At 35.0% G+C, this 13,950-nt stretch overlaps 1 protein-coding gene across 1 annotated transcript; it reads left to right on the forward strand.

Moving 5' to 3' along the window:
- Positions 1-364: 364 nt before the first annotated feature.
- Positions 365-12,064, forward strand: LOC130648236 (muscle, skeletal receptor tyrosine protein kinase-like). The gene is made up of 7 exons (XM_057454275.1): positions 365-524; positions 1,004-1,037; positions 2,731-2,924; positions 3,658-4,041; positions 4,925-5,182; positions 6,470-6,613; positions 11,857-12,064. The coding sequence occupies exons 1-7, from the start codon at positions 365-367 to the stop codon at positions 11,949-11,951; spliced, it is 1,269 nt and encodes a 422-aa protein (XP_057310258.1). The 3' UTR covers positions 11,952-12,064.
- The last annotated feature ends 1,886 nt before the right edge of the window (positions 12,065-13,950 follow it).

The raw sequence follows: 13,950 nt of genomic DNA on the forward strand, positions 1-13,950 counted from the left end.
GTCTAGGCGGCGGAACACGCCGAAAAAACTTTTTATATCTATTATTATTAAGGTTAATAGTGCAGAGATTTGTGGAGAGGATGTGTTTTAGCTCTTTTAGCCTTATATTGCCCCTGCTGCGCCAGCGTCATGGATAATGGGTCTTATACAATGATGCTTCTTTTCCTAAAATACCCGAAGCTATATAAACTTCAAATATTTTCTAAATCACTCCAAATAACCCACTCCAAATAACCAACGTTTTTTTATCCATGATAAAAAAAATGTTAATGATAGTATAAAGATTTAAAGATGGTAATTAAAATTAGCTTTTGTTTCAATCAGATTAAGTTATTGTTTCACTAATTTATAAGTATTTATATTGATGGCTAGTTTTGAACTTGATTACACAGAGTTTGTTGTTTTGTACGCAGCGTTTTTTTTGTTTGTCACATCTCTTTTTATCGAAATGTTTTACAGGGTGGTTTGTTGTTGTTTTTTTGTTGTGATTTGGAGTTGTAGTGGTGAGTGTTCTTCTATAAACGGTACGTAAATTGATTTGATAGTTGCTACTTTTATTTATGTGCTAATGTGTTTATTTCCCCCCAAAATAGTCTTGACGCAGTTTCGTTATTGTTGCATCTTTTAATCAGCTTTGTTTTTTGTGCCGCTTCCTTTGGTACTGTTCCTCATGCTGTACTCTCTGCCTCCTGTTTCGTCCTTTATGTTTGAACGGCTAGTTCACCCGTTCTTTTTATACCGTATTACGTGCCTACTTGCGGTACCATTTTGCGTGACAGACAGACAGACGTATCCGGGTATTATAATATAGATACTTTACGGAGGACAACTCAAGGTATGTTAAACAACACTCACAAAAAAATAAAGGCATACGTGAAGCACGTAAGCCACTATGTCTTGAGGTACGAATGCATGTGAAGCACATAGGTGCATAAGCACACAAGATACCCATGATTAACTCTTAATGAGATTCACAACTGCAAGAGATTTCTGTTTATTTTAGGTCGACAAGAAACTTCACAAACTAAAAATCAACGGTACGATTTATGTTTATATATATATTTTTTCTACAAACTTTTTTCACTCATGTTTGTTTAGACTTTTTCAATAAGAGAAACTGTTATCGCATACCAACTATTGCATTTTATCGCCTAAAGCTGCGTTTCACGAAGCGCAAATGGTCACGTAAGCTCTCCGCCATTATTACTACCTTTCACCAGTGCATATGGTACACACAACACTTACTTTACTCACTTTCTTAACATACCAAGGCCGCCCTTATTATTTAAATTTACTTTTTCTTGGCTTGATTGGTTCTAGGTGCAAGGTGTTTTGCTGCAAAAATTGAAAGAATGTAACATGTCAGGTCGAAAAAGTTTGAAATTCATTTTAACTAAATGATGTATTTTGAAGCACGGTGAACAGGCACAAAAACTTTGATCTATGATTTCTTGTTCTTCCAACATACTATGATATAACATGCTGTTTTTCTTCAAAGTGTTGATAAAATATTTTACAAACATTAAAGGAGAGGCGAACAAGAAACTATTTTGTGGCAGCCAGAAAATAAATTTCAAGCGAGAGAAACATATATATAGATTTTTAAATCCGAAGACTGCTAAGATAACTACTATAATACCAATTCCAAACTATATTTCACGAGTAACTACCTATATATCTTTCTAACAACATTTGTACAGAAATTCCGTTGCTGTATGGGGTGAAAACATGTATATTTTGAAGGTACTTTTTAGTAAACATCAAGAATAACCTCCTTTACTTGAGATAACAGATAATGTGTGTGCGATGTTTTAACAAATCAAATTGCATAATTTTTATCACATGGTCACATCATTTATCACATGGTCACATCATTTATCACATGGTCACATCAAATACAATTTTGAACTGAAAACTCCTTTGCTTTTGTCTCTTAAAATAAAATTATAATAAAAGCGTATCCCTCGTACAATCTCCAAAAGTCAGTCAGTTATTGCATTTGTAAAAATCGTTTTTTTTATTTTTGCAAGAAAATTTTAAGAATAATTTTTCCCTGAAAGAGTTATCGAATCTTTCGCTGGTGCGACGTTGGGACAACGTCGTGTTGAAGTATAAATCTGACGTCCGATAACCTAACTTCGGATCGACGTCGGTTTATGGTCGATATACGACGTCGGAAATCCTTACATCGAGGCGATGTTGCAACGACGTGGCCGACGTTGCGACGTAGCAGCGACTTGCAACAGACGTCTGTACGACGTCGTGTACCTGCTGGGGTAGCTTTCATCTTTGTCTCACAGACAGACACTGAGTGATTTAATATAAGAACTTTTTACTTTAAAGGAGAACTTTTTTAAATAAAGACATTTTAACATATCACGAAAACAAAATGGCAAAAAAATTATTATTTTTGTTCAATTTTCATATCCAAATGTTGTCCCCAAAAACGATAAGTACATTAACGATCGCCGCCATTATCAAACAAAAGCCAACTTGGTTCGTACTCAAATCTTATGAATGAAATCATTCATATTTGTTGATTGGTAATTTGGCAAAATATCTTTACCATTCTCGAATGACAAGGAAATAGTAATATTTTCTTTTGCCCCCTGTCGAAAAACCGCCACCTCCTAGAATATACACGTCTGGTGCTAATCAAGCATATAGTGGTACGGAAGTACAAGAAGTACATGGTATACCTTACCCTTTGTTTTATCTGCTTTTGTTTAGCTGTGTAAAGTACAGTCACGTTGTCTCATCTGGGTTATGTTTTGAATTTTTGAACAACACATATATCGCGCTGACAAGAGAAGAAATCATAGAAAGACAGAATCTAATCAATGGCATATTTCGCGAATCTTTTCCTATGTATAAGTACTTCATAAAACATGGAAAGCATCACCACTTAAGTCAATTCGTATATGGTAAGTATATAACTTGCACTTTCAAATGCACTCATTTGGTGTACGGCGAAACGTTTGTGTAGCAGGCACGCAAGTTAGAACCTATAAATTTGGAGCGTTTTAATTCAGCTGTAGAGAAAAATGATTTTTTTTGGTGTAGAACTAAATTTATCTAATGATTTAATCGAGAAAGGAAAAGGATGGTTGTTGATTATTTTGGCTATGGCAAATACAAACATAGGCGTGTACATAATTTGAAGATTTGAGACAAAATCTCTTGTTTCGCCTATTTTCCTAGCGCTTAACTTAATTAATGCTAGGAGAGAATTTTAATGGATATTGCCGAGATATAGCTCCTTCTTATTTCAAACCTCCTTGCATATACTACGCTTTCGATTGATAAAAATGTCTATGGTCATTTTTTAACGCCATTGCCAAAGCGTTTGAATCTTTTCTTGTTTCTATTTTGTGGCCTACTTCGATATTGAAATACGCACGCAAAGCTAAGAATCCAAAATACTTTAGCCTGCAAGGACTTTTTATTTTTGTTTGATTAAATGTGCGCCACTAGTGAGGTGAAGAAGTACATAATAAAAAGCTACACGTATATATGGTATAGATTAAGACATGAGGCTGGTATGATAATACTTCTAGCGTATTAACATATCAAAGCCTTAGGCTTTCAGACATTTCTAGGATCAGCTACATAATTGGCATGTTAGATTGTAAGCTCAGTTTCCTAAAATTTCTTTAGCACAGTGTGGTAACAATGAAAAAGCAAGAGATATAGTTCAATCACTGAATTTCCCATCGATTAAAGAAATGTTAGAATGTCGTCGCCTAAAAATCTCTAATGAAGTTATGTGCCGAATCTGGATTCCTACTTGTTTGACGAACAATGTGACACATCATCGCAAAGAATCTCCGCTGTGTCGCCAAACATGTGAGATGCTACTTAAAGATACACCTTGCTATAAACCAGCAAAGATGGCTACCGAATTAATAAAAGTAATTCCGATTTGCCCAAATTTTGTCTCCAGTCTTGGAATAACGAGAGTAATTTTTGATTTAAAATCATGTGAGCATATGCCATGGAAGAATGAATCAGTTCTAGAAAGTTGTCAAGCTAATTTATTAAGTAAGGACAATTAGAACGTATATTATGATAGTTTTAGCAACACTGGTAACACATGTAGTGAAATTAATCTAAGGAATTTTAACATAGCATATTATCCTTTTAAATAAGATCAATTTGACTTCAAGCATTGAGTAATATTAACTCTATCCCTGGAGTGAAATTTCGTTTCGTAGATTATGGTGGGCCTGGCGCTTTTGTGATCAACAGCAGAAGTTATCTTTTCAATAAAAACTGCACTAAATAAGTCTACATCTCATTAAAAAGGCGTATCAAACTTATTTGAACTTTTTTTAAACTGGCACTTTAACAAGTTAACAAATTAAAGCTAATTACCAAGAATATCATTCGAAATAAAATCTCATGTTCCTTTAGCGGCGTGTTGAAGCAAGACGGTAATGTCTCTACCTAGTGACGCACAGTCTTCTAAACATGTTCGAAATACATTTGTTTTCTAACCATCAGTTCTATTTTTCCAAATACGTTAAGGTTAAAAATCCATTGTAGCTACTTTGGAGTTTGACTGGTACGACCTTCCTCTCAAGCTGAAATACAATTAAAATTCTATATCCATAAACTTTATGGGTATAGCATAAAGCAGATCAAAGTGGGATCACGTTAATGTGTGTTTGAAATATAACATCCTAAAGCCATTGCAATTTAATTACCCTCGAGCTGTCAAAAAAGAAGTGACAAATCCTAAGTAACTTAATAGAGAGTAGTATTAAAATAACCTAGTCAAGCAGCAGCAAAAACCAAACAGAAAAAGATTAATAATAACGCGAACAAGCATGCGCGTAATTTACACTCCGACTTTCCTAAATCCACTGAAAACAACAGGTCTTTAATATTTTTATCATTGATACACACAACTTTTTCCCCATAGAAGAAGCAGCTACCGAGAAACATTCAACAAACTGTTATCATGGTAACGGTTTATTATATATTGGAAACGAAAATATTACCGTAACTGGTAGAAAATGTTTGCCTTGGAAAATCAATCCTTACTTGAACAAAGAGATGTATCCGACTTTAAAAGAGAATTATTGTAGAAATCCACAAGGCTATAGATCAAAACCTTGGTGTTACACGGATAATGTCGGTTTGCTTTGGGAATACTGTGACGTCATAAAATGCAAGAAAGGTAGTATGTTGTTTCCACACCTTTGTATTTATTTTGTATATCACTCTCAATAGAATAACTGCAATTTGAAAAAAAAACTAAATACACCACTTCATAGGGTACGATAACCTTGCCCGATTGCTTACCTAATTTGATCATTGTAGAAGTTAAAAATTTAAAAATTATTCTGCACCTAACATATCAACTATTCATCAGTAGGTGGATAATACACAAACCATTGAAACATAGCACCTTAGGTATTTCGATATTAGGCGTCCTCATGCTCATAAATAACGATTCCAACTAAAGTAATGGAATTGGCATGAAAAATGATTACTGATAGCTATCCTTCTTTTTAGTTAATCCTTGTAACACATTTTTATATCTCACGAGCCGGTATGAATGTGTTAATACCCTCCACAATACAATGTATAGCATAACTCATTGCGAATCTTAGCTTCAAAAGGATATCAGGATTAAGACCTCCCAAAATGTAACAAAAACTTTCTGCAAAGAATAGTACCTTTAACTTCGTAATAGCTAAGACTTGAGTGATATTGGTATTCAACCCTGGATACCAAATAATAGCCATTTCACACAAAATATTGTAACCAAAATTTGTTTGGAATAAAAATATAGGCTGTTATGCTCGGCGCAAATTAAAATTCATACCAAATAGGTCAATAATCATATTCAAACAAATGGTTGTACATAAACATTTGTCAGGTAGATTGTCATTAAATATTTGTTTAAAAACAATGACAAACTCACTGTCAATGAAAATCTTTTTCACGTGCACAGCCTTTTATTATACATACCTGAAAAAACGTTTTTTCGCCCTACATTAAAACGCACGAATTTAGATTTCAGGAGGTAAAGCTGTTAAAACATTTTTGAACAAGTTCCATTACATTGGTTAAAAATACCCCATACCAACGTTTAAATCAAAAAACTGTTTTTCAGTCAATTTATTAGACTGCGAAGGTCCTATACATTTTTCTAAGTAGCGTTGTTATCTCATGCAAAAGTAAACCCGGGTAACGTAATGTTGAAACATTATTGTATGTCGGCAACGTATTGGCGAATTTAACAGAATGTATTTATTTATTTTATTACAATATCTGTTATAAGATAAATATTTTCAATTGATTAGGAATTTCCAACACTAGTTTTTAAGTTAAGTACCTGTTGAAGCATAAAGGGTATCCCTGGATACTCTAAGGTTCCGAATCCCCCCCTCCCCCATGATATATTTTTAAGGGGGAATTTTCCGTACATTAGAGTTCACTATTTTTACGATATTTTTAGCACCGAAACAAAGCGACACCGTAGACGGTAATTTTCTACAAAGAAACAAATGGTATTTGATAACCTCTTTTGTGTTGCTTGTTTTGTTTTTATTCGCTGGACTGGCTGTTCGTAGTTACATGTATTTAAAGCGAAACGAAGAAGGTATGCAAAGATTTGTTAGTAGACAATTATGACCGATTTGCTAATAGACAATTACGAAAGCTTTGCATAAGGTAGGAAATAAGTTAAACTAACTTTCTATTATGGGCGGGTCATTGATTATGTCAAATTATGTCCCAGTAACTGTTTCCGTCCATAATCTCTATAATAATACCCGTCTTCTGTCTGTCTCTGCGCAACATGGCGGAGCAAGTAGCGAGACCCGCCGAAAATCCGGTCGGCCGTGCAGGTTTATTTCGAATCCCCGGCACACCCCGTTTTTTTACCGGCCTTGCTTTGCCGCTCACGCGTAATAAACCAATCACAAGGCTCCATTTTTACTAATGACCAATCCAAGTGCATCGCGGCCTCAACATGCCGACGGGAGGAAACATGCTACCCCTACGAAGGCCATTGTAGTTTGGAAGTAATGGTGTGAAGTTTGTAGGTGTCCTTTCAATCCTCCTTATTTCTTCTGAGTACTTTTTATCCTATAGGATTATTTAGTTTGTTTTCACATGTTAAGGTGAATATTTCATCACGTTTTCTAGCTACGTATGAATCTTAAACAAACCAATTTTAAGTTTTTTGGCTGGCTGCAAAACGTAGATTTTGAGGCAGCTAGCTATAGCTATCTTTATTTATTCCTATTCTTTTAAAGTTTTTATTCAGTTTGGTATATTGTTCTTTATTTTTATGTTAAAGTTGGGTCTACCTAGCTACCTCCTTTTAGCTACCTCTGGCTAAAAAGTGAAAGGAGCCAAATGCAGTTTGGCTGCAAGTGAAAATAGTCAAATGCAGTTTGGCTTCAACACATCTCTTAGCAATTTTTATGCAGTTGGCAGCGACCACTTTTATTACTGTTTTAAAAATTTATTCTTCAAAATAAAATTGCCGAGTAATTTTTTAAACAGAACCCGGCTGATTTCTTTAAACTCCGAAGCGATAAGGACTTTTGGAAAATAATAGTACCCCTATGCTCATGTATAACACGAAGACTTTGAAGGCTAGCTAGCTAGAGCCTCAATTACTAATCTGTATGGTCTAAGAGCTTTTTATCCTACCCAACATGTATTTTTATGTTGAGGCTGTAGCCATTTAGCTAGCTCCTATCTTTGGCTAAAGAGTGAGAGCATAAAGTTAAAAATGCAGTTTGGCTACAACAATATTCTTAAGCGATAATTCTTATGCTAAATGCAGTTAGCTAGATAGCCAGAATCTTTTTTTATTTTCCTGAAACTTTTTCTGCAAATTAAATGGCTGAGCAATTCTTTTAGCTGGAAGGGTAACGACGGGCTGTTCTCTGTGTTTTCATTTAAACCGAAGTTGCAATGAAGTTTTTTTGGAAAAAGGTACTTCTATACGTCTGTTGAACTCTGTTTAACTGTACTAAGCGGTTAGTCCAGTGTTAACAACAGACTGTTTTTTGCAAAAAGGTTATTATGCATATGCGCATGTCCAAGCGGTTTACCTTTACTAAGGGATCAGCGAACTGACAATTAATTTTTAAACTTTTTCGCGAATCACGGCTGTATGCATGTGCAACACTGTTTACTTGGACTACCCGCTCAGCCCGGTGTTAGCAATTAACTTTTTCTTGTGTTTTTATTTAAACAGAGTCTGCGAGAAAGTTTTTTAAAAGTGTATTATCCCTATACGCTTGTGCAACACCGTTTAACTGTACTAAGCGCTCAGCTCGGTGTCATGATTCGCAAAATAAAATAATTTTGACTGATTGTTTTGCTATGGTGGAGTATCAACGGTTTGTAAACTCTGTTTTTATTTTAGCTATCGTTGCGGGAAAGTTATTTTTTGAAAAATACGTTTCAATCGCAACACTATAATGGTGTATGCGCTTTACTTGATTTATAACATACCGCATACCTGTACTAAAGCGCTCCACCTGATCGTGTGGAGCAGTTTACGGCTGTTACTAGGCACCCCAAAGAGTGTTCACTGCCGGCTCACGCCTTGGCTTGTGGCTTACCCCCGCGTTTCGACGCCAGGTTTACCCGGCTATCCCTATAATAATAGTCGTATTTTGTCTGTCTCTGCGCAGACCCCCCGCAGAGTTAGATAATGATGTTGCGGAAACACGAATATTAAATGCGATATATTTTTATCCACTTTGTTGCGACGGATAGATATAAAGGACGGGCGACCCCGTGGATTTTTCCACGGGCTAACGGCTAGTTCGCTAATAATACGCTAACCCTATTTTTTTGTATAAGTGAGTGACTTTTAAAAGTGGATTATATTTTTTTAAATTTTCTTTTATAATAACGTCATTTAAAAATAGATAATGCCTAATTTTCCGATGTTTTGTGAATTGATAGACTTAAAAAAATCCAGCTTTGAACACAGTTCTAAATACCGACGTTGAAACTCATTTCGAGAGCTCCTGCGTGTTATAATCAGGTATTATGAAATGACATAAAGTAGAAGCTTTCACGGCTACGCGCACCATTTATGCATCTCCACCTGTACGGTGCAAAGTTTATCACGCTTGAGAGATTGTATATTTCCGCTGTATAGTGGCTGAAAAATGTGTTAGAGATTCCAGTACAATATCTTTATTTAACGGTTGTCGGTGTTGTTGCTTTTGTTGTTGGACATGCAATGATAAAGGCGAAAGGAAAAATTACTCAGCAATTTCATTTTGCGGAATAAGTTTTCATAACAGTAATAAATGGTGCTGCATATAGTACAGCAATTACTAAGAATTTTATTGTAATCAAATTGTATTTGGTTACTTTCAATTTTTAGTCAGAGGCAGTGAAAACAGTGGCTACATAGCCACGATCCTAAATACAAATTAATAATAATATAACAAAGTGCATGAAAACTTCAAAGGAATAGGAATAAATACGGCTACCAAAGGCTAGCTGACTTAGGCAGGATGCTGCCTTGAAATCTACGTTTGATACTCGAATCCTCGAAATCAAAACAAATTCCGTAAAAAACGGTGTCTGCCGAAATTGAAAATGAGGCTGCAGGGATGGAATTTTCCGTGAGTCTTACTACTTGCCTCTTCTCTTAAAGGTCTCCCGAATAATAAAGAAACCATATCTCTGCATTCTGAACGACCCTATAAGAAAACGTGTTGAAGTCCGCCTTCCCTGTGCCTCTGCGAATCTGCTAATAAATTGTCAATTACTTAGGGCAATCATCAGGATCAATGGAATTGATTAACACATAATTCCCACAGTATTGAGAGACATTGTGATAATAGAACTTTTGGGGTCTATAGGTAACATATCTAACCACAGAACTCTTATCCTTGCTCTTGTTCGCAGATATAGTAGCACTTGGCACCAGGTTTTCTATGTATACGTCATCGATATTGTACACAGGGACACCACAAGCTTGCTTTCATATCTTATCATAAACATCGTGTTTATTTTGTACATTTTTATGCTCCACTGGCAACTGCAGTTCTTTGGTTTTTCCCATACGTAGATGCTACTGTTTTTCGTATACAAGGACCGTATTTTCCGTTAATTCATAAGCCTACAACAGCATTTGCATTTTTCATACGCATCGAGATTACGTTCGCATTCATCATATTATTCCATTATTGTTTTATGTTTATTGTATGGGCTTCCTAACCTAGGGAGTGTTTCTTTAACTCCACAACTTTTTAGGCTGCTTTTTTCTCATTTTCCATAGGGCAACAGTTAATAACTCTGCCAGGATGACATGCTATTGGTCCTATCTACGTTGAGCGTTCTGCTCTTTGCAATGAACATATTCACTATTCCAATCTTCAGGATTGTATTTATCCAATATCGTTACAAAATAGGTTGCGTCATAAGTTTTTCTCGAAAATCCTCCTTGAGCAACAAGGCTTGTCCTCAATGTATTTGTTATACCATAGCGGAGTATTCCTGATTGTGTCTTCGGAAGGATTTAAAGAAATATCTCGTTTTAGTATATACATATGTACTTCTTATCTCGCGATCCCACTACACATAACAAGATTAACCTTTTTCTTTGAATTTCTTTTCTTAGTATATAACAGCATGGAGTATAGTTATTGCAGGTTAAACATAGTATCAAAGATTATCCAAGACTGTCCAGTTAACCAGGCCAGCTCGACATTGTAAACATCACCTACTAACACTTTGTTTTAATTCTATTCGCATACTTATAAAAAGGACATTATACTCCTATTTTTGATAATCTCCTCTTGAGTTTGATGAATGTCTTCCCTATGAATGTCAATATACAACTCTTTGGATACCTCACTTGGATTATATCAATTTTATTTGCTTTAATTGTCAGAAAATGATTGTTGTTTAACTTAGTAACTTTGCAACAAGTCAATAGAGTGAAAAAAAAAAAACGTTTTTACTCACCTATCAGTGCCGCAAACAATGGCAAGTTTCATACAATTGGCTCGTGGTGGTTAGTATTGCGTGGTTGGTTTCAGGTTCGATTCCCCGCTTCAGCGCACTTTAAATGTAGTGTTATCAGCACATTTGGTGCCATCTACTCTGGCGGTAATGTAACATAGTTACCGCCAGAAGGAAGGAAGAGCCAGCCGTTAGGAAGACTTTCCGATACCCGTTACTTACTTATCTCCATCAGTAAATATTATCAGGCAATTTCCTAGATTAGAACCATATACTTTAAACTACAATAGATATAGCGAAGCAAGAAAATAAAAAATGCTTATGTTAACCAGCATTTCCCCTTCCAAAATGTAGAAAGGCGTATTTGTGAGGTATAAAACATAAACTAATTAGTTACAAATCATAAAACGCAATAATTATGCAGACATTGCAAACAAATTGGGGGGGGGGGGGTAAATGTAAACAAATGATCCTATTTTCTTAATTTTTTTTCATTGTTACTCAATTTCATTTGTTCGTTCCAAAACACTACATTCAAACAAACAAGATTGCGTCATTTTTATTACGTGGTTGCTAATGATACCGAGCAAGAAAACTGAAACAACAACTCTCAATAATGTGGCGCTTTTCCCTCTCAAGGTTCCTATATTATGCGCACTACTGAGAATATCAAATATCACCCCAGATCGGTAGTACTAAACTAAATCCTTACTTTAAAACGGGATGAAAATTGTAGGTAAGAAAACAGCTTACGAAATAATTAAACACGAACATTTTTCTTGTATTATAACAACTATATACTATGGGAGAATAAGTTTAATGGCAGCTGTTGCAAAAAAATATTCTATTGATGGGTTTATCATTCGTTTTTTCTTATTTTTGTGTTTTTAGAAGCAGAGTTAGAAGCCTACTCAACGTGCTATGCTGTGACACCAGATCAGATTCGGAAAGAAAAACTGTTTGATTCACCATATTTCTTATTTTAATGCAAACCGAACCACGTTTATACTTAATGAAGCCAGGGTTTTAAAAGGGAACTTAATAATTCTTTAACTTGTAAGACTGTTAATTAAATATATTTTCAATCTCAAAACCAACTTACTGAATATGTACATTATATTAAAAGAAAAAAGGCTTCTCTTTAAGACGTTGAAATGTCCCTTTTATGTATCTGAGGTAGTTACTAGCATAAAAACTCAGATAAATCCTGGTCAGGGCTTTTTCGAAGGAAGGGGCTTATTTGCCAGAAATCCTTGTGAGATGTAAGCTTTAAGTTGACTTGTTGAAAGGGGAAGGCTTAAGTCTATGCTTGATGAGGGGTGGGGGGCTGATTCAGCCCCCCCCCCCCCCCCCCCCCCTCGTAAACATTTTTTAATAACTTTTGAGGTGTTTATAGTTACACCTTCAAATTTGGTTACTTTTCCTAAATTTTATTTAGCTTTATTTTCCAAAAAAATTTTTTTGGAATTATGTCGAAGTTTTTCCATGCCAGCATTTTATTATGTTAAGAAAAATTCTAAAAAAAAATTTTTTGCTAAAAAATGTTTTTACATGTGTTAAAAGCATTATATGACTTCTTAGTTTATATTATTATTTTTGGTTTTCTATTATTACTGTTACTTAATTCATCGCAATTATACAACAATTAACAGAACTCAAAATTAGTGTTTTTTTTCTATATATCACCGAATTATATGACGTCATCAGCAAAAAATGCAAGCATTATCAATCTTTTTTTACCAAATTTTTTATTAACACCTGGGCAACACTTGTGGTAAGTTTCAAGTCCAACAGACAGCAATTGTAGAAATTACGCAGGGGAGGTCGAATCAGTCCCCCCAGCATTAAGGAGCCCCTAGGAGGAGGCCCAGCAGGAATAGGGTTAATCGAGTATATCTGGTAGTCCACAGTCGGCACGGATGGCTGACTATGGTACGGATAAGAATTCCTCTCAAAATTTAACAGTGTATATTTTCAATAAGTTTTCACCCAACACTACCGTCAGCTATCATCTTATCCTCACAGATAAATAAAGCGTTCTTTTTTTAGTTGTTGCTGTTTTTTTATCCATTTCCTTATCAACCTCTATATTCAGAATATCTAAATACATAACAAAAAGGAGGTGTATATTGTTTTGTAGTTTCAAACGCATCTAAAGTCAGATGTTGGCATAGGTAACCAATAATACACCACCTACAAAAAAGACTTAATCATTTTTATAATAGGCATTGACATACTTTCTCAAAGAATAAGAAAATAGTAAAAATATTTGCTAAGTATCAATCTTATAACCTTTATTTTTATTCTTAGTGGATTTTCCTTTACGGAATCCAGCAATTAGAATTAGCTCAACCGTATCATTCTTCCGTGGTATGTTAAACATTGAAACTCTATAAATTTCGCCATTGTCTATTAGTGTCGTATGATGTAAAAGTGGCGAATCAAAAACTTAGAATACTATAAACTTTCTCGTAAATGTTGTTAAAAAGCGATTCTCATGTCGAAAGAGTTTTCAACTTAACAATACGAAGAAACTTTTAGCGGAAATGGCACCAAATTGCTTCTGATTGTTTAAACTACTTAAGGCTTGTAAATATCTCTTAATAGAAAATAGGCAGTTGTACAGAGTTGGTGTCCTACTCAAACGAGTCCCGGCCTAATACCATTTCCATTACTATCATATTCGTATCCTTACTCTATTACTAATGTTATTTTTGCATAATCAGCAAATATCTCATGCCAGCTATCTCCACGACGTTTCTTATTAGTAGAGATGTTTTTACTTTTCCTTCTAGATTTCACACAATCTGAACCATATAGATCTATCAGAATGAAGAAGTCGATATGTGTGTTGCTGTTGGTCTGTTTCTTCTTTGTGAAATCAACAACCATTGCACAGAGGGTAGAAAACAGAGCAAAACCAGAACAAAAAATAGAACTGGCAGCCCACCGCAACATTGTTACTATGAGATACGATATAAGGTT

Source organism: Hydractinia symbiolongicarpus, chromosome 6 (genome assembly GCF_029227915.1).
Source record: "Hydractinia symbiolongicarpus strain clone_291-10 chromosome 6, HSymV2.1, whole genome shotgun sequence".
NCBI lineage: Eukaryota > Metazoa > Cnidaria > Hydrozoa > Anthoathecata > Hydractiniidae > Hydractinia > Hydractinia symbiolongicarpus.